This window comes from Anser cygnoides, unplaced genomic scaffold (genome assembly GCF_040182565.1).
Source record: "Anser cygnoides isolate HZ-2024a breed goose unplaced genomic scaffold, Taihu_goose_T2T_genome scaffold_44_1, whole genome shotgun sequence".
In the NCBI taxonomy this organism is placed as follows: domain Eukaryota; kingdom Metazoa; phylum Chordata; class Aves; order Anseriformes; family Anatidae; genus Anser; species Anser cygnoides.
Window position 1 is genome coordinate 1,259,326 of NW_027103068.1, and position 20,222 is coordinate 1,279,547.

The 20,222-nt window shown below is 63.1% G+C and overlaps 2 protein-coding genes across 2 annotated transcripts; one reads left to right on the forward strand and one right to left on the reverse strand.

Annotated features, from left to right (window-relative positions):
* The first annotated feature begins 395 nt into the window (after positions 1-395).
* Positions 396-16,020, forward strand: CNOT3 (CCR4-NOT transcription complex subunit 3). Its single transcript, XM_066989451.1, is given in 25 exon segments — positions 396-568; positions 2,498-2,568; positions 2,722-2,789; positions 2,930-3,004; positions 3,113-3,202; positions 3,297-3,425; positions 4,779-4,874; positions 4,962-5,181; positions 6,527-6,660; positions 8,480-8,536; positions 8,672-8,806; positions 8,917-9,043; positions 9,695-9,787; positions 10,540-10,586; positions 10,588-10,620; positions 10,623-10,690; positions 10,692-10,716; positions 11,573-11,670; positions 12,288-12,354; positions 12,426-12,599; positions 12,601-12,653; positions 14,573-14,624; positions 14,627-14,707; positions 15,131-15,256; positions 15,866-16,020. Coding segments are annotated over 24 exon segments (2,172 nt in total). The 5' UTR covers positions 396-568; positions 2,498-2,543; the 3' UTR covers positions 15,965-16,020.
* A 773-nt stretch (positions 16,021-16,793) lies between these two features.
* On the reverse strand, positions 16,794-19,525 carry LENG1 (leukocyte receptor cluster member 1). Its single transcript, XM_066989470.1, is given in 6 exon segments — positions 16,794-16,994; positions 16,996-17,156; positions 17,158-17,224; positions 17,226-17,290; positions 18,361-18,495; positions 18,886-19,525. Coding segments are annotated over 6 exon segments (1,035 nt in total). The 5' UTR covers positions 19,294-19,525; the 3' UTR covers positions 16,794-16,795.
* Positions 19,526-20,222: the final 697 nt, after the last annotated feature.

The following is a 20,222-nucleotide window of genomic DNA, read 5'->3' on the forward strand; positions in this document are numbered from 1 at the left end:
AGGGAAGCGGGGAAGCCGTTGGCGCCTCCCCGCCCTCCGCGGAAGGGTTCGGCCAATGGGGAGGCGAGACTCCCCTTGCGTCTTGAGTGACGGCGCTGCTGACCAATAGGAAGCGTTCCTTGCGGGCGGGGCGGGCTCTCGCATCGCGGTAGGCGTGTCCTCGGCCTCGCCCCGCCCTCTCCCTCCATAAACACCGCGGAGCGTTGACGGCCCTTCCGCTCAGCCAATGGGCGAGCAGATCGGCCTTGACTGACAGCTCGGCGCGGAGGCGGGGCCTCGCGGGCCCTCTCCCCGCCTTCCCCCCTCCACCAATCGGCGCGCGGCGTCGCGTGACTGACGCGCGTCTAGACCAACGGGCGCGCGGCGCGGGGGCGGGCCCGGCCGCCGGGGCGGTAGAGGCGGACGCAGGGCGCCCGCCGCCATCTTGGATGCCGCGGAGACGGAGGCGGCGGCGCCAGAGGGGGAGGGGGCGGCGAGCGGAGCGAGCGGCGGCGCTGTCGCGATAGTCGGCGCGACAGGCGGCGGGAGGCGACCCCCCCGCCGGGTCCGGGCCCCCCAGGAGCCTCCGGTGAGGGGCGGGGGTGGGGGAGGGGCGGGGGGGAGGGGAAGGCCACGGGGAGGGGGGGAGGGGGTGGGGGAGGGGCCCTGTGGGGACCGGGGGGTGGGGGAGGGGCTCTATAGGGGGCGGGGGGGCTATAGGGGGAGGGGGAGGGGCTGTAGGGGGAGGGGGTGGGGTTATGGGGAGGGGGAGGCGCCTATAGGGAGGGGGAGGGGCACCTATAGGGGCGGGGGGTGGGGGTGGGGGTCTATAGGGGCACCTATAGGGGCGGGGGAAGCTATAGGGGTGGGAGGGGTGGGGGAGGTACCTATAGGGAGGGGGAGGGGCTCCTATAGGGGCAGGGGGGAGGGAAGCGATGGGGGGGCTAAAGGGGGATGGGGTTGGCACCTATAGGGGTGGGGGGGCAGCTACGGGGGGGCTATAGGGGCAGGGGGGCACCTGTAGGGATGGGGGGCACCTATAGAGGTGGGGGAGGCAGGCCTTGGGGGTGGAGAGTTACCTATAGGGATTGGGGGGGGGGGGCATCTATAGGGGTGAGGGGGTACCTGTAGGGATGGGGGGGGTAGCTATAGGGGTGGGGGTGGGGGAGGCACCTATAGGGGCAGGGGGGTGGGTCTATAGGGGGGAGGTACGTATAGGGGTGGGGGAGTAACTGTAGGGGTTGGGGGGAGGTACGTATAGGGCAGGGGGGTCAACTATAGGGATGGGGGGAACCTATAGGAGCAGGCCTATAGGGCAAGGGGGACGCATGGGGGTGGGCCTATAGGGGCAGGGTGTGGATCTATAGGGGTAGGCCTATAAGGATTGGAGGGGGAGGTGCCTATAGGGGCCGTTCTGTAGGGATGGGGGGGAAGAGGCACCTATAGGGCCGGGGGGCAGCTAAAGGGGCAGGCCTATAGGGACGGAGTGGGGGGAACCTATAGGGGCAGGTGTATAGGGACAGGAGAGGGGAGGAGATACTTATAGGGATGGGGGAACCTATAGGGATAGGGGAGAGAGGTACCTATAGGGGAGAGCCTATAGGGCTGGGGGGCAGCTATAGGGGTGGGCCTATAGGGTCAGGGGGGTACCTGTAGAGGGGAGAGCCTATAGGGATGGGGAGAGGGGGATCAGGGGAACCTATAGGAGCTATAGGGACAGTTCTTATAGGGATGGGGAGGATTTGGGGGGGTTCTATAGGTGTCCACCCCCTATAGCCGCAGCACCCAGTGCTGCGGGGGCTGCGGGAATGTACGGACCCCATAGGGGCAGACCCCCGGGGGGAGAGGTGGGCATCTATGGGCACTGTAAGGGCATGGGGGGGCATCTATAGGTGCTGTAGGAGCCGGGGGTGGCACCTATGGGCACTGTAGGGGCCGGGGGTGGGGGGCATCTATGGGCGCTATCAGGGCTGGGGGGGCACCTATGGATGCTATAAGGAGCAGGGGGGCACCTATAGGTGCTATAGGAGCCAGGGGTGTGGTGTGGTTGGATACCTATGGGTGCTATAGGGGCTGGGGGGGTGGGACGGGGACCTATGGGTGCTATAAGGACTGGGGAAGGGGGCACCTATAGGTGCTATAGGGGCTGGGGGAGCACCTATGGGTGCTTTAGGGGCTGGGGTGGATGGGATGGGGACCTATGGGTGCGATAAGGACCGGGGGGGGGCACCTATAGGTGCTATAGGGGCTGCGGGGGGCACCTATGGGTGCTTTAGGGGCTGGGGGGACGGGACGGGGACCTATGGGTGCTATAGGGGCTGGGGGGGATGGGGACCTATGGGTGCTATAAGGACCGGGGGGGGGCACCTATAGGTGCTATAGGAGCTGTGGGGTGGCACCTATGGGCGCTTTAGGGGCTGGGGGGACAAGATGGGGATCTATGGGTGCTATAGGGGCTGGGGGGGGCACCTATAGGTGCTATAGGGGCCGGGGGGGTCTCTGACGCGCTGTCCCGCAGAGGTGCCCCCCCGAAGTGATGCCGAGAGCCCCCGCTAGGCCCCACCATGGCAGACAAGAGGAAGCTGCAAGGTAAGGGGGGTTTAATTACCCTAACGAGGGGCTAATTGCCCTAACGAGGCGGTAATTAACTTAATGAAGGGGGTAATTAACCTGATGGGGGGGTTAATTACCCTAATTGGGGGCGTCCTAACGAGGGGGGGCCCCCGCTCTGTCCCTCCCCAGGCGAGATCGACCGCTGCCTGAAGAAGGTGTCGGAGGGCGTGGAGCAGTTCGAGGACATCTGGCAGAAGGTAACGGGGGGCTCCCCCCCCCCCAAAATCCCCCCCCCCCCCCAAAATCCCCCCCCACCCCCATTTGTGTCCCCCCCTCACCCATTTGTGCCCCCCCCCCATTTTTTTGCCCCCCCTCCCCATTTTTTTGCTCCCCCCAGCTCCACAATGCGGCCAACGCCAACCAGAAGGAGAAGTACGAGGCCGACCTCAAGAAGGAGATCAAAAAGCTGCAGGTAAGGGGGGAAACCCCCTGAAAACGACCCGGGGGGTCCCAAAATTTAGGGACCCCCCCCAAATTAATTAATTAACCCCCAAAATAATTAATTAACCCCCCCCCGCAGAGGCTGAGGGACCAGATCAAGACGTGGGTGGCGTCCAACGAGATCAAGGACAAGCGGCAGCTCATCGACAACCGCAAGCTGATCGAGACGGTACCGGGGGGGGGTATTAAAAACGGGGGGGGGGCTCCGGGGTAATTTGGGGGTGTTGTGGGGGGGGGCACGCCTTCTGACGGCCCCCCCGCAGCAAATGGAGAGGTTCAAGGTGGTGGAGCGCGAGACGAAGACGAAGGCGTACTCCAAGGAGGGGCTGGGGCTGGCGCAGAAGGTCGACCCGGCCCAGAAGGAGAAGGAGGAGGTCGGCCAGTGGCTGACGGTGAGCCGGGGGGCCGCAGAGCCCCCCCCCCCCACTTTAATTAACCCCCCCCCCTTTAATTAACCCCCCCCCCGCTTTAATTAACACCCCCCGTTTCAATTAAACCCCCACCACTTTTATTAACCCCTTCCCATTTCTATTAAAAAACGCCCTCCTTTTATTAACCGCCCCCCCCAGTCTTATTAACCCCCCATTTTAATGACCCCCCCTCAATTTTAATTAATCCCTTCCCATTTTAATTAACTCTTCCCCGCTTTTATTAATCCTCTGCCATTTTTATTCACTCCTTTCATTTTAATGAACACCCCCAATTTTAATTAACCCCCATTTTAATTATCCCCCCAACTTTTATTAGCCCCCTCCCATTTTAACTAACCCCCCACCAGCTTAGTTAACCCCCCTCTCTTTTTAGCCCCCTGGCTTTAATTAACCCTCCTGCTTTTATGAACCCCCCCACTTTTCTTAACCCCCCCCCATTTTAATTAACCCCCTACACTTTCATGAACCCCCCCATTTGTTCACCCCCCCGTCCGCTTTTATTAACCCCCTCATTTTAGTCAACCCCCCCCATTTTATTTAACCCCCTACACTTTCATGAACCCCTCCCCGCATTTATTCACCCCCCCACACTTCTGTGACCCCCCCATTTTAATCACCCCCCCGTACCTTAATTATTCCCCCCATTTTAAGTAATTTCCCCCACCTTTATGCACCCCCCACTTTTATTAATCCCCTACTCTTTTATTAACTCCGCGCAGTTTTATGAACCCCCCATATTCATTCACACCACCCCTCCACACTTTTATGACCCCCCGTTTTAATTACCCCCCGTACTTTAATTAACCCCCCCGTTTTAAGTAATTTCCCCCACCTTTATGAACCCCCAGTTTTATTAACCCCTTACACTTCTATGAACTCCCTACTCTTTTAATAACCCCCCAAATTCATTCACCCCCCCCCCACGTTTATGACCCCCCATTTTAATCACCCCCCGTACTTTAATTAACCCCCCATTTTAAACAATTTCCCCCACCTTTATGAACCCCCCCACTTTTACTAATCCCCTTCTCTTTTATTAACTCCGTACTCTTTTCATGACCCCCCCAAATTTATTCACCCCCCTCCCACGTTTATGACCCCCCCATTTTAATCACCCCCCCGTACGTTAATTAACCCCCCCATTTTAAGTAACTTCCCCCACCTTTATGCACCCCCTACACTTTTATTAACCCCCTACAGTTTCATGACCCCCTCCCACATTCATTCACCCCCCTCCCACTTTCATGCCCCCCCCATTTTAATCACCCCCCGTACTTTAATTAACCCCCCCCGTTTTTATCCCCCCCCCCCCAGAACACCATCGACACCCTCAACATGCAGGTGGATCAGTTCGAGAGCGAGGTGGAGTCGCTGTCGGTGCAGACCCGCAAGAAAAAAGGCGACAAAGACGTGAGCCCGCCCCGAAAACCCCTTGGCTGGGGGGGGGGGCTAGGATTGCCCCCGGCCCCCCCGGCCCTAAAACCGCCCCCCCTGCAGAAGCAGGACCGCATCGAGGGGCTGAAGCGGCACATCGAGAAGCACCGGTACCACGTGCGGATGCTGGAGACCATCCTGCGCATGCTGGACAACGACTCCATCCTGGTGGACGCCATCCGCAAGATCAAGGACGACGTCGAGTACTACGTGGACTCCTCGCAGGACCCCGACTTCGAGGAGAACGAGTTCCTCTACGACGACCTGGACCTCGAGGACATTCGTAAGGGGGGTTTGGGGGGGCTGGGAGGTGGTTTTGGGGGGTTTGGGGGGCGTTTAGAGAGGGGGTTTGGGGCGGCTTTGGGGGCTTTTGGCTTTGGGGTTTTGGACTTGGAGGAGAAAGAGTTCCTCTACGACGACCTGGACCTCGAGGACATTCGTAAGGGGGGGGTTTGGGGGGGGCTGGGGGGGGCGTTTGGGGCTTTTAGGGGCGTTTGGGGTGGCTTTGGGGGCTTTTGGGGTGGCTTTGGGGGTCTTGGGGCGGCTTTGGGGGCTTTTTGGCTTTGGGGCTTTTGGACTTGGAGGAGAACGAGTTCCTCTGCGACGACCTGGACCTCGAGGACATTTGTAAGGGGGGGGTTTTGGGGGGCGTTTGGGGCTTTTAGGGGGCGTTTGGGGCGGCTTTGGGGGTCTTGGGGCGGCTTTTGGGCTTTTGGACTTGGAAGAGCTTGGGGACCTCGAGGACATTCGTAAGGGGTGTTTGGGGCGGCTTTGGGGTCTTTTGGCTTTGGGGCTTTCTGGACTTGGAGGAGAACGAGTGCCTCTGCGACGACCTGGACCTCGAGGACATTCGTAGGGGGGGTTTGGGGGGCTTGGAAGGGTTTTGGGGGTGTTGGAGGCTTTTAGGGGGCGTTTGGGGCGGCTTTGGGGCGGCTTTTTGGCTTTGGGGCTTTTGGACTTGGAGGAGAACGAGTTCCTCTACGACGAACGGAACCTCGAGGACATTCGTAAGGGGGGGTTTGGGGGGCTTGGGGGCTTTTAGGGGGCTTTTGGGGCGGCTTTTAGGGGGCATTTGGGGTGGCTTTGGGGGTCTTGGGGCGGCTTTGGGGGTTTTTGGCTTTGGGGTTTTTGGACTTGGAGGAGAACAAGTTCCTCTACGACGACCTGGACCTCGAGGACATTCGTAAGGGGGGTTGGGGGGCTTGGGGGTTTTGGGGGCTTTTGGGGCGGCTTTGGGGCAGCTTTTGGGGTGGCTTTGGGGCGGCTTTGGGGGCTTTTGGCTTTGGGGTTTCTGGACTTGGAGGAGAACAAGTTCCTCTACGACGACCTGGACCTCGAGGACATTCGTAAGAGAGGGTTTTGGGGGTTTTTGGGGAGCTTTTGGGTTGCCTTTGGGGTTTTTGGTTTTGGTTTTGAGGCTTTTGGTTTTGGGGTTTTGGGGGGTCTTTGGGGTGGCTTTTGGGGGTCTTTGGTTTTGGGGCTTTTGGGGCGGCTCTGGGGGCTTTGGGGGCAGCTCTGGGGGCTTTTTGGGGTGGCTTTGGGGGCTTTTGGGACGGCTCTGGGGTTTTGGGGAGGTTTTGGGGTTTTCTGCGAAGGGGGTGCTGACGTGCCCCCGTCCCGTCCTGCAGCGCAGGCGCTGGTGGCCACGTCCCCGCCCAGCCACAGCCACATGGAGGACGAGATCTTCAACCAGTCGAGCAGCACGCCCACCTCCACCACCTCCAGCTCCCCCATCCCGCCCAGCCCTGCCAACTGCACCACGGTGAGGGGGCCCCGAAACCCCCCGAGTCTCCCCCACATCCCCCCGAGTCGTCACCCCAATCCCCGGCCCCAAACTTCCCGGTTTTCCCCCTTTTTCCCCCCAGAAATCCTCATTTATCTCCCCTTTATCCTCTAATTTCCTCTAACTTCCTCCCTAAGTTCCCCCAAAAACCTCCCCAAAACCTCCTAATTCTCCCCATTTTCCTGATGTTCCCCCTCCGAGTCGTCACCCCGATCCCCAGCCCCAAACTTCCCGGTTTTCCCCCCTTTTTCCCCCTTTTTCCCCCCAGATCTTCTCATTTCCCCCCTTTATCCTCTAATTTCCTCCAAACTTCCTCCCTAAGTTCCCCCAAAAACCTCCCAAAATCTCCTAATTCTCCCCATTTTCCTGATATTCCCCCCCCCCGAGTCGTCACCCTGATCCCCATCCCCAAACTTCCCGGTTTTCCCCCAGATCTCCTCATTTTCCCCCCAGATCTCCTCATTTTCCCTCTCTTCATCCTCTAATTTTCCCCCAAATCCTCCCGAAATTCCCCCAAAACCTCCTAATTCCCCCATTTTTATGATCCCCACCCCCCAAAATCGCCTCCTCCATCCCCGGCCCCAAACTTCCCGGTTTTCCCCCCAGTTTCCCCCAGATCTCCTCCTTTCCCCCCTTTATCCTCTAATTTCCCCCAATTCCTCCCTAAGTTCCCCCAAAACTTCCCAATTCTCCCCATTTCCCTGATAATCCTCTCCCAATTTCCTCCAATTTCCCCCCAAAACACCCCCGATTTCCCCCACCCCCCTGAAAATACCCCCTAATTCCCCCAAACGCCCTGAATTCCCCCAAAACACCCCCCGATTCCCCCAATTTCCCCCTCCAACCCCCCCCAATTCCCCCAAAATGCCCCCAATTTCCCCCAAACCTTCCCATTCCCCCCCAATTCCCCCTCAGCCCCCCCAAAGCCCCGTATTTCCCCCCAACCCCCCCCAATTGCCCCCAAAATGCCCCGATTCCCCCATTTCCCCCTCACCCCCCCCCCCCCCCAAAATGCCCCCAATTTCCCCAAAACCTTCCCATTCCCCCCAACCCCCCCCCCCAATTCCCCCTCAATCCCCCCCAAACGTCCCCAATTCCCCCCAAACGCCCCCCGATTCCCCCCCCCCCCTCACCGCCCCCCCCCCCAAATTCCCCCCAAACGCCCCCCCCCCCCAACCCCCCAAACCTTCCCATTCCCCCCAAAATGCCCCCAAACACCCCCCCCCCCACCCCCCCCAACTCCCCCAATTCCCCCCCCCCACCCCCCCCCCAAACCCCCCAAACGTCCCCAATTCCCCCTAAACGCCCCCCCGATTCCCCTATTTCCCCCTCACCGCCCCCAATTCCCCCAAAATGCCCCCACCCCCCCCCCCCAATTTCCCCCAAACCTTCCCATTCCCCCCAAATTCCCCCAAAACGCCCCCCAATTCCCCCTCAACCCCCCCAAACCCCCCCCCCCCCCCCCAAACCCCCCAATTCCCCAAACGCCCCCCAATTCCCTCCAACCCCCTCACCGCCCCCACCCCCAAAATGCCCCAATTTCCCCCCCCCCCAAACCTTCCCATTCCCCCCAAATTCCCCAAAACGCCCCCCCAGTTCCCCCTCAACCCCCCAAAACCCCATATTTCCCCCAAAATGCCCCCCAACCCCCCCAAACCCCCCCCGATTCCCCCCCCCCAACCCCCTCCAATTCCCCCCAACCCCCCCATTCCGCCCCCAACCCCCCCAATTTTCCCAAAACCCCTCAATTTCCCCCCAAAATAACCCCCCCCCCCACCTCCCTTGTGTGCCCCCCCAGGAGAACTCGGAGGACGACAAGAAGCGGGGGCGCTCCACCGACAGCGAGGTCAGCCAGGTACGGGGGGGGCACGCACCGGGGGGGGTCCGGGGGTCATAGGGGGTCTGGGGGGGTCACGGGGTGGGGTGGGGGTCACTGGATGGGGGGTGTTTCCTAATAACCCCCCCCCCCCCCAAATTTTTCTCCCCGCAGTCTCCGGCCAAGAACGGCTCCAAGGGGCTCCACGCCCCCCCCACCACGCGCCCCCCCCGCCGCCGCCGCCCCCAGCTTCCCGCTGGGCCCCCCGCGCCCACCCCCCCCTGGGGAACGGCCCCAACAACGGGGGGGGCACGGCCTCGGGGGGGGCGGCGGCGGCGGCGCTGGGAGCGGCTCCGGGGGGGGGCCCTGCCGTAGCCGGGGGGGCGGCGCGCGGGGGTTGGGGGGGGGGCCGGGGGGCTCCGCGCACCCCCCCCCCGGCACCCCCACCCCCTACGCCCAGGCCGTGGCCCCCCGGCCCCCCCCAGCGCCGCCCAGCCCCGGCCCCCAGCGCCCAGCAGAGCGCCGGCAAGCAGAACGGGGCCACCAGTGAGTAGGGGGGGGGGGGGGGTGACCCCCACCCAAAGACCCCCCCCATCCTGTTAACCCCCCCAACCATTTCTGACCCCCCCCAACCGTTTTTAACCCCCTTCCGTTTCTGAACCCCCCAAAAATTTCTGACCCCCCCGATCCTTTCTGACCCCCCCAAACCATTTTTAACCCCCTATTTTTACCCCCCCATTTCTGACCCCCCCAAAAATTTCTGACCCCCCCCAAACAATTCTGACCCCCCCAACCATTTTTAACCCCCCTTCCATTTCTGACCCCCCCAAACCATTTTTGACCCCCCTATTTTTACCCCCCATTTCTGAACCCCCCGCCCCCCCCAAACATTTTCTGACCCCCCAAACATTTTCTGACCCCCCCATTTCTGAACCCCCGACCCCCCCAAACATTTTCTGACCCCCCCAAACATTTCTGACCCCCCCATTTTTGTCTCCCCCATTTCTGACCCCCCAAAACACTTCCAACCCCCCAAACAATTCTGCCCCCCCCCCATTTCTGACCCCCCCAAACAATTCTGACCCCCCGATCCTTTCTGACCCCCCCCCAAACCATTTCTGACCCCCCCAACCCCCCCAACCCATTAACCCCCCCATTTCTGACCCCCCCCCCCCATTTCTGACCCCCCCCCCCCAGGTTACAGCTCGGTGGTCGCCGACAGCTCCGCGGAGCCATCGCTGGGGGGGGCGCCCAGCCCCTGCCCCCCCCGCCCAGCCACAGCGCGGCCCCGTGAGTACCTGGGGGGGGGCACAACCCCGCCCCCCCCACGACCCCTAATTAGGTTATTTTAATTGGGGGGGGGGGGTGTAATGCGACCCCATAAGGAATTTTTGCCTGGGGGGGGGGGGGTGGGTCCCAATTAATTTAATTAGCACATCCTGATTGAGGGGGGGGCATAATTTGGGATGGGGGGGGCAGAACAATTAATAACCCCCGTAATTAGTGGGGGGGGGGCCCTGGGGCTGCCCTCTTTGTGCCCCCCCCAATATTTGTGGACCCCACAGAAACTCACCCCCCCCCCTTTTTTCCCCCCCCCCGTTTTCTCCCCTTCCCCCAATTTATCCCCCCCCCCCAATTTTTCTCTCATTTTTCCTCTTTCTCCCCATTTTTTCTCTACCCCCCAATTTTTTTCTCCCATTTTTCCTTTTTCTCCCCAATTTTTTAACCCCCCCCATTCCCCCCCCATTTTTCATTTTTCTCCCCAATCTTTTCTCCCCAAATTTCCCCCCCATTTTTTCTCCCCCCCCAATTTTTTTCTCCATTTTTTATCTCCCCCCTTTTTTCCTTTTTCTCCCCATTTTTCCTCCCCCCATTTTCCTTTTTCTCCCCATTTCCCCCCCCCCCAAATTTTTTTTCTCTCCCCAATTTTCTTGCCCCCCCCCCCAATTTTATCTCCCCATTTTTCCTCTTTCTCCCCCAATTTTTTCTCCCCCCTCCCCAATTCTCCCCCCCCCCTTTTTCTCTCCCCCCCCCCCCCCCAGGAAGGAGCCCAGCGGCCCCCCGCGCCCCCCAGCTCGGCGGTGGGGGGGGGCCCCGGCCTGCTGGTGCCGCTGGGCGCCAACCCCCCCCCAGCTCGCCCACCCCCAGCTTCGCCGAGCCCAAGGGGGCGCAGCCGCTGCTCAACGGCCCCCCCGTTCAGCACCACCCCGGAGATCAAGGTGAGGGAGGGGCCCTTAATTGGGGGGGGGGGTTACTGGGGAAGGGGGGGCACACTGGGGGGGGGGGCTGCTTCTCCTGCTCCTTGCTGATGTTTGTCCCCCCCCTTTTTGTCTCCCCCTTTTTGCCCCCCCCTTTTGCCCCCCTTTCTATCACCGCTCCCCCTGATTTTTGTGCCCCCCCCCCCCCAATTTTGTGCCGCCCCCCCTTAATTTCTGGCTTCCCGTCCCCCCCATCTCTTGCCTTCCCCCCCCCCAATTTTTCTTCCCCCCCCCCAATTTCTGTGCCCCCCTTGACTCGTGCCCCCCCTTTTAACTCCTGCCCCCCTCCTCTCTTACCCCCCCACCCCAATCACCCCCCATTAAACCCCTTGTCCTAATTGCCCCCTGACCCCCCGTTTGCCCCTGACCCCCCAATTTGACCATTTCCCATCTCACCCCCCGTACCCCCCCTCAACCCCCCCACCCCCATTTTACCCCCCCATACCCCCCACCCACTTTTTGCCCCCCATTTGCCCGTTTCCCCCCATTCCCCCCACCCCCCTTTCTGCCCCCCATTTTACCCCCTATTCCCTCCCTCACCCCCCCGTACCCCCCCTTTCTGCCCCCCTTTCTGCCCCCTTTCTGCCCCCCCTTTCTGCCCCCATTTTACCCCCGTACCCCCCCTTTTACCCCCCACCCCCCATTTTGCCCCCCATTTGCCCCCATTTCCCCCCCCCCCCAACTCCCCCCCCCCCCAACTCCCCCCCAACTCCCCCCCACCCCCCCCCCCCACCCCCTTTTTTGCCCCCCCCCCCCATTTATTATCGCCCCCCCCCCATTTATTATCGCCCCCCCCCCCATTTATTATCGCCCCCAGCCCCCGGAGCCCCTGGGCACCCTCAAGTCCATGGCCGAGCGCGCCGCCATCGGCTCCGGCTTGGACGACGCCGTCCCCCCTGCACCTCCCCGAGCGCGGTAAGGCCCCCCCCGGCCCCCCAAAACCCCGCGGGGGGGCCCCCGGCTCCCTCGCCCCCCCCCCCCCGAGCTGCTGCCCCTGCGGCCCCCCCCCCAAAAAAAACCACCTGGAGGGGGGGGCCACCACCCCCAGCCCCCCCAAAACCTCCGCAGGGGGGGCCTGGCTCCCTCACCTCCCCCTGCCCCCCCCCCAAAAACCCCGGGGGGGCCCCAGCCCCCTGACCCCCCACCGTACCCCTCCCCGAGCTGCTGCTCCCCCAACCCCCCTCCCAAAACTACCCCGGGGTCCCCCCGAGCTGCTGCTGCCTGGCGCCCCCCCCCCAAAACCCCCCCCCCCCCAGACCACCCCAGGGGGTCCCCCTTGCTCCCTTGGCCCCCCACCCCCCCCCCAAAAAAACACCCCAGGGGGGCCCCCCATCTCCCTCACCCCCCCCCCCCCCCAAAATCCCGGGGGCCCCCCAGCCCCCCCCAGAGCTGCTGCTGCCCGGCGCCCCCCCCCCCCCCCAAAAAAAAAACCCCGGGGGGGCCCCCAAGTCCCTCACCCCCCCCCCCCGTCCCCCCCCAAAAAAAACCAGGGGGGCCCCCCTGCCCCTCACCCCCCCCCGTCCCCCCCCCAGAGCTGCTGCTGCCCGGCGCCCCCGGCCCCCCGCCGCCCCCCCCCCGGGGGGGCTGGGGCTGGCGGAGGTGAGCATCCCCGCTGTCGCTGGGGGTCTGCCCGCTCCCGTCCCCCCCCAAGGAGCAGCTGCTGCCAGCAGGCCATGGAGGAGGCCGCCTGGCACCCGCCGCCGCCCTCCGACTCCGAGAGGATCAGGTATCAATGGGGGGGGCATTTTGGGGTCGGGGGAGGTGAGCATCCCGCTGTCGCTGGGGGATTTTGCCCGCTGGGGCCCGTGCCCCTCTCCAAGGAGCAGCTCTACCAGCAGGCCATGGGAGGAGGCCGCCTGGCACCACATGCCGCACCCCTCCGACTCCGAGAGGATCAGGTATCGGGCCGGGGGGGCATTTTGGGGTCGGGGGCATTTTGGGGGTCCTGGGGGTCCTGGGGGTTACAGGGGGTCTTGGGGGGATTTGAGGGGATTTGGGGGAGGTTTGGGATGGGATGTGGATGCTTGGCACCACATGCCGCACCCCTCCGACTCCGAGAGGATCAGGTATGGGCCGGGGGGCATTTTGGGGTCGGGGGGGCATTTTGGGGTCCTGGGGGGGTCCCAGGGGGGTCTTGGGGGGTTACGGGGGGTTTTGGGGGGGTTTGGGGGAGGTTTGGGGGGATTTGGGATGGGATGTGGATGCCTGGCACCGCATGCCGCACCCCTCCGACTCCGAGAGGATCAGGTATGGGCTGGGGGGGCCGGGGGGGCATTTTGGGGGGGGGGGCATTTTGGGGTCTGGGGGGGCAGGGGTCCTGGGGGGGTCCCAGGGGGTTATGGGGGGTCTTGGGGGGATTTGAGGGGGATTTGGGGGAGGTTTGGGATGGGATGTGGATGCTTGGCACCACATGCCGCACCCCTCCGACTCCGAGAGGATCAGGTATGGGCTGGGGGGCCGGGGGGGCATTTTGGGGTCGGGGGGGGGCATTTTGGGGACCTGGGGGGTCTTGGGGGGTCCTGGGGGGTTACAGGGGGTTATGGGGGGTTATGGGGGGTTTTGGGGGGATTTGGGGGAGGTTTGGGGTGGGATGTGGATGCCTGGCACCACATGCCGCACCCCTCCGACTCCGAGAGGATCAGGTATCGCCGGGGGGGGCATTTTGGGGTCGGGGGGGTCATTTTGGGGGTCCTGGGGGGTTACAGGGGGTTTTGGGAGGATTTGGGGGAGGTTTGGGGGGGATTTGGGGTGGGAGGAGGCCGCCTGGCACCACATGCCGCACCCCTCCGACTCCGAGAGGGTCAGGTATCAATGGGGGGGGGGCATTTTGGGGTCGGGGGGGCATTTTGGGGGGTCCTGGGGGTCTGGCCCGGGCTCCTCGTGCCCCGCGTGTTTCACGTTTATTTTTTTCCCTTTTTTTCCCTTTTTCTCTTCCCCTTCTTCTCCCTCCCCTTTCCTTTCCCCCTTTTTCCCCCCAATTTCCCCCTTTCCCTCCCTCTTCCCCCCGTTTCCCAATTTCCCCCTTTTTACCCCCACTTCCCCCATTTCCCAATTTCTCCTTTTTCCCCCCATTCCCCCCTTTTTCTGCCAATTTCCCCCTTCCCCCCCATTTCCCAATTCCCTTTTTCCCTCCTTTCCCCCCTTTTTCCCAATTTCCCCCATTTCCCCCCCCCCCAATTCCCCCCTTTCCCCCCTTTCCAAAATCCCCCTTTTTCCCCTCATTCCCTTATTTCCCCCAATTTCCTCCTTTTTTCCCAAATCCCCCCTTCCCCCCATTTCCCTCTTTTTCCCCCATTTCCCATATTTCCCCTTTTTCCCAAACTCCCCCTTTTTCCCCCCGTTCCCCTCCAAATCCCCCTTTTTTCCCCATTTCCCCCTTTTTCCCCCAATTTCCCCTTTCCCAAATCCCCCTTTCCCCCCTTTTTCCCAATTTCCCCCATTTCCCAATTCCCTTTTTTCCCCTCTTTCCCCCCTTTTCCCCCTTTCCCCCCATTCCCCCTTTCCCCCGATTTCCCAATTTCTCCCTTTTCCCCCCATTTCTTTGTTTCCCTGTTTTTTTCCCAATTATTTCCCCCTTTTTCCCCCAATTTCCTCCTTTTTTCCCAAATCCCCCCTTCCCCCCCATTTCCCCATTTCCCCCCCCTTTTCCCCCCATTTCCCCCTTTTTCCCCCCATTTCCCCCTTTTTCCCCCCAATTTTCCCCCTTCCCCCCTCCCCCCTTTCCCCACTCCCCCTTTTTCCCCCCGTTCCCTTGTTGCCCCCAATTCCCCCCTTTTTCCCCCAATTCCCCCATTCCCCCCCCCCCCCCCCCCCCCAGGCAGTACCTGCCCCGCAACCCGTGCCCGACCCCCCCGTACCACCACCAGATGCCCCCCCCCCGCACTCGGACACGGTGGAGTTCTACCAGCGCCTCTCCACCGAGACGCTCTTCTTCATCTTCTACTACCTGGAGGTACCGCGGGGGGCCCCGGACCCCCCGGGACCCCCCCTCCGGACCCCCCGGACCCCCCGGGACCCCCGGACCCCCCTCAACCTCTGACCCCCCCCCCGACCCCACAGCCCCCAGCAGCTCCTGGGGGAAACCCAGGTTTGGGGGGGGGGATCCCTATTGGGGGGCACAAATCCCCGTGGGGGGGGGTCTTTGGGGTCGGGGGGGGTCTTTGGGGTGTGGGGGGGTCTTTGGGGTGTGTGGGGGTCTTTGGGGTCGGGGGGTCCCCCCGGGGGTGTCCTTGGGGTTTTGGGGGCCCCCACCCCGTAGCACGTCTCCCTGTTCCCTCCAGCCCCAATCTATGGGGCTGTGCCCCCCAAGTGTGGGGCAGGCCCGGGGGGTCCGGGGGTCCCGAAAGGGGGGTGCTGAGCCCCTGCTGCCCCCCAGGGCACCAAGGCGCAGTACCTGGCGGCCAAGGCCCTGAAGAAGCAGTCGTGGCGCTTCCACACCAAGTACATGATGTGGTTCCAGCGGCACGAGGAGCCCAAGACCATCACCGACGAGTTCGAGCAGGTGGGGGCCCCCCGGGAATCCCCCCCCCCCAAAATCCCCCCCCCTCACCCCCCCCCCCCCCCCAAAATCCCCCCCCTTTTCCCCATATCCCCTTTTCCCTGCGTCCCTTTTTCCCCCAAATCCTCCCGTTTTCCCCCAAACCTCGTCTCTCCGTCCCCCTCCCCGCCCCCCCCATTTTGTGCCCCCCTCCCCAAAATGCCCCCCCCCCCTGCACCCCCAGGGCCCCCCTCCCCAAAATTCTCCCCTTTTCCCCCAAAATTCTCCCCCTCCCCAAAATCCCCCCCCACCTTCCCCCCCCCCCAGAAATCCCCCTTTCCCCCAAACCCTCCCCCTTTTCCCCCCAAATCCCCCACTCCCCCCCTCCGTGCCCCCCATTTTGTGCCCCCCCAACCCCCCCCTCCCCAAAATCCCCCCACTGCACCCCCAGCTCCCCCCCCCCCCAAAATCCCCCCCCAAAAAATCCCCCCCCAAAATCCCCCCCTTTCCCCCCAACCCTCCCCTTTCCCCCCAACCCTTTCCCTTCCCCCCTCCCCACCCCCCCCCCAACTTCACCCCCCCCCCCAAATCTTTTCCGTGGGGGCCCCCCGGTGACCCCCCCGCGCCCCCCAGGGCACCTACATCTACTTCGACTACGAGAAGTGGGGCCAGCGGAAGAAGGAGGGCTTCACCTTCGAGTACCGCTACCTCGAGGACCGCGACCTGCAGTGACGTGGGGGGGCGACCCCCCTCTGTGCCCCCCCCCCAAAAAAAAAGCCCCCCCCCGCATGCCATTCCCCGGGGGGGGGGGCCCAAACCAGCAGCCCCCGGCCCCAGCTGGGCTGAGAGCCTGGGGGGAGGAGGGTGGGGGGGGGGGGGCAGCATCAGCACCCCCTGGATTTTTTTTTGGGGGGGGGGGGGATATGGGGGGGGGGTATTTCCTGCAGCCCCCCCTATTTTTGTGTGTCCCCCCCCCCCCCCGCGGCGGTTTAAGATATTTTTCGTAAGCCTATTTTCATTTTTTTGGGGAAAATATTTATGAATAAATAGTTTTATATGGACGGGGTCGTCTCGCGCCCCCCCCTGCGAAAAAATTACCCCCCCTTCAATATTAACCCCCCCACTCCATCCTGCCCCCCTTAACCCCAAACCCCCATTTTTTTTACCCAACCCCCCTTTTACCCCAAACCTTTTTTTTTACCCCAACCCCCCTTTTTACCCCCCTTCCCTATCAACCCCCCACTCCATCCTGCCCCCCTTCCGTATCGACCCCCCCCAACTCCCCCCCTTTTGCCCCCCCAACCCCCCCCTTTTACTCCCCCCCCAACCCCCCCCTTTTCTCCCCCCCCAACCCCCCTTTCCCCCCCCCCCAACCCCCCCATTTCTCCCCCCCCCCCCAACCCCCCCTTTCCCCCCCCAACCCCCCCCCCCCCCCCAACCCCCCCCCCCCCCCCCAACCCCCCCTCTTTCTCCCCCCCCCCCCCCCCCCCCCCCCCCCCCCCCCCCCCCCAACCCCCCCCCCCCCCCCCCGACTCACAAAAAAGCTCCGCCTTTTTTTTTTTATTATTTATTTATTTTTATTTGGGGGGGGCCCCCCCGCCCCCCCCGCGCCAGCCGCGGGTTGAACTGGGAGTTGTAGGGGCGCCTCCGGTCGTCGGCCTCGTCCTGGGGGGGGTCGCCCCCGCCGCCGCCCCCCCTCCCCGCAGCCCCCCCAGCAGCGCCCGCGCCCGCGCCCTCGGCCGCCTCCCGCCGCAGCCGCTCCCCGCAGCGCCTCCAAGCTGGGGGGGGGCTTGCGGGGGGCGGGGACCCCCCCGGATTTTTTTCGGGGGGGGGGCCCCTTGCCCCCCCCCCCCCCCCCCAGCGCCCGGCGCACGGCGTTGAGGGGGTCCAGGGCTGCTTTGCGCTGCTCCTCGCGGCTCTGCCCCCCCCCCCGTCGTCGTGGGGGGGTCCCCGCGGGGTCCTCGGCGCGGGGGGCGCTGGTACCAGGGGGGCCGTCTGCGCCTCGGCCGCGCTCTGCCCCAGGTAGGTCAGCACGCCCAGCGCCCGCTCGCGGCGCTCCTGGGGGGGAGAATTAATGGGGGGGGGCACATAATTGGGGGGGGGGGCACATAAGGGGGGGCAAAAGGAATGGGGGGGGCAAAATAATTGGGGGGGCACAATAAGGGGGATCAGGAGTAAGGGGGGGTCACGGTAATGGGGGTTTGGGGAGAAGGGGGGGCACAATAATTGGGGGCACAGTAATTGGGGGGTCAGGAGGAATGGGGAGGGTCACGATAATTGGGGGTCACGATAATTGGGGGGGGTCACGATAATTGGGGGGAGCCAGAATTAAGGGGGGGGCAGGAGTAAGGGGGGGTCAGAATTAAGGGGGGTCGGGAGGAGGAATGGGGGGTCACAATAATTGGGGGGTCAGGAGTAGGGGGGTGGGAGTAATGGGGGTCACAATAATTGTGGGGGTCGGGGATAAGGGGGGGCAGAATTAAGAGGGGGCACAGTAATTGGGGGGGTTGGGAGTAAGGGGGGCCACAATAATGGGGGGCAGGAGTAAGGGGGGCGCAGGAATAATGGGGGGTCAATAATTGGGGCGGAATTAAGGGGGGGTCAGGAGTGGGGGGTCAGAATTATAAGGGGAGGGGGTCAAAAATGGGGGGTCAGCATTAAGGGTGGGGGTCAGAATATGGGGGGCAGAATAATTGGGGGGCGGAATTAAGGGGGTGGTCAGAGTAATGGGGGGTCTGGGGGGGGTCACAATAATTGGGGGGTCAGGAGTAAGGGGGGGTCGGAACTATAAGGGGAGGGGGTCATAAAAATGGGGGGGGGTCAGCGTTAAAGGTGGGGGGGGGTCAGAATAATCTGGGGGGGTCAGAATATTGGGGGGTCAGAATAATGGGGGGCACCATTAAGGGATGGGTCAGCATTAAGGGGGGGGTCGGTGTTAATGGGGGTCATAATGGGGGGGTCATAATTAATTGGGGGGGCAGAGGTAATTGGGAGGTCAAAATTAATTGGGGGGGCCAGAATTAATTGGGGGGGGGGGGGGGGGGGGGTCAGGCTTCTTGGAAGGGGTCCAACATTTGGGGGGGGTCTCTCTGGGTGCCCCCCCCCCCCAATTCAGCCCCCCCCCCCACCTGCTCCTGCCTCCGCTCCTCCTCGTGCTCGCGGTTGGGCCCCGTGCCCCCCCGGGGGGGCCGAACAGGGCGGGGGGGCGGGGGCTCCGGGCTGTGCCCCCCCCGCGCCCTCTTGCGCAGGAGCCGGGTCCGGGCCTGGGGGGGGAAAAAAAGTTGGGGGGGGGGGCAAAGGAGTGAGCCCCCCCCCCCCAATGGTTTCACCCATTATTTACATCCCCCCCCCCCATTATTCCCCCCCCCTCCATTTTTTTTGCCTCCTCCCCCCCAATTTTTTTACACCCCCCCGTTCCGTTCCCCCCCCCCCCCCTTTTGGGGCAAAATCGCCCTTTTTTCACCCGCCCCCTTATAAAGATGGTTTCACCCAATCCCCCCCCCCCATAACAATGGTTTGCTCCACCCCCTCCCCACGGTGGCTTCGCGGCCCCCGTCACGTGATCACGGAGCCCCGGGCAGAGCCGCGCGCATGCGCTGTTCTTCTCCAGCCCCCGCCACCGCCTTCTGCTTGCGCATGCGCACTGCACTCGCCTCCTGCTCGGCCAGCAGCGCCCGGGCTTCCCGTTTCTGCCGCTCGGCCTCGGCCGCCGCCTCGTCCCGCCGCACCCGCGCCACATTCTCCTTGCTGCGGACATGCCACGACTTCTTCGGGAGGATGTTCATGGCCGCTACCGTCGCCGGCCGCCGCCGGCCGCCAACTTCCACCTCCCCGCGCCGCGATTGGCTGCGCTGCCTCCTCCTGATTGGCTCTGCGGGCTCGGTCCCGCCTCCCCCGGGGAATGCTGGGAGTTGTAGTTTTCCCGCCTCGCCGCTCCCCGGGGCATCCTCGCGCCGCGATTGGCTGCGCTGCTGCCTCCTGATTGGCCCTGCATGTTCGGTTCCGCCTCCCCCGGGGTGTGATGGGAGTTGTAGTCTCGGGGGAGCCCCTCCTGTCGCCATGTTGGGTGCTGAGGCCAGTGCCCCCAGTCCTCCTGCCAGTGCCTCCCAGTGCCCCCAGTCCTCCTCCCAGTGCCCTCAGTCCTGCTCCCAGTACCTCCCAGTGCCCCATAGTCTAACTCCAACTGCCTCCCAGTGCCCCCAGTCCTCCTCCCAGTGCACCATCTTCCTCCCAGTGCCTCCCAGTGCCCCCAGTCCCAGTCAGTGCCTCCCAGTGCCCCATAATCGCCCTCCCAGTGCCCCCAGTCCTCCTCCCAGTGCCTCCCAGTCCTGCTCCCAGTGCCCCTTTGGAGGTCATTTTGGAGCATTTTGAGTCCTTCAGGTTCCAGTGTATTTCTCAGTCCTTCTCCCATTCGTGCGTCCCTCTGGAGTCCATTTTGTGCCTCCCAGTGTCCCTTGAGGGTCCGTTTGGGGTCAGTTTTCCTTCCAGTGGGGCTTTTCTCCTCACTTTAGAGTCCAGTTGGAGTGTTTTGTGTCCTTTGGGCGTCCGTTTGGGGTACTTTGCGTCCATTTTGGGGCATTTTCATCACTTTAGAGTCCAGTTGGGGCATTTTGTGTCCCTTTTGCGTCCATTTTAGGGCACTCTGGAGTCCTTTGGGGTCCATTTTGGGGCATTTTGGGGCATTTTGGGGTCCATTTTGGGTAGTTTTCATCCCTTTCCCATTTTGTGTCCAGTGATCTGTTTGGGGCCTTTGGAGTCCAGTGTTTTGTGTCCCTTGGGGGTCCATTTGGGGCATTTTGGAGTCCGTGAGTGCCATTTGAGGTATTTTGCCTCAGTTTGGGCGCGTTTTGTGTCCCTTGGGTGTCGGTTTCAGTCCCCTTCCCAGTGCCTCCCAGTGCCCCCAGTTGGGGTATTTTTGTGTCCCTTTGGAGGTCATTTTGGAGCATTTTGGAGTCCTTCGGGTTCCATTTTGTGTATTTCTCATCCCTTT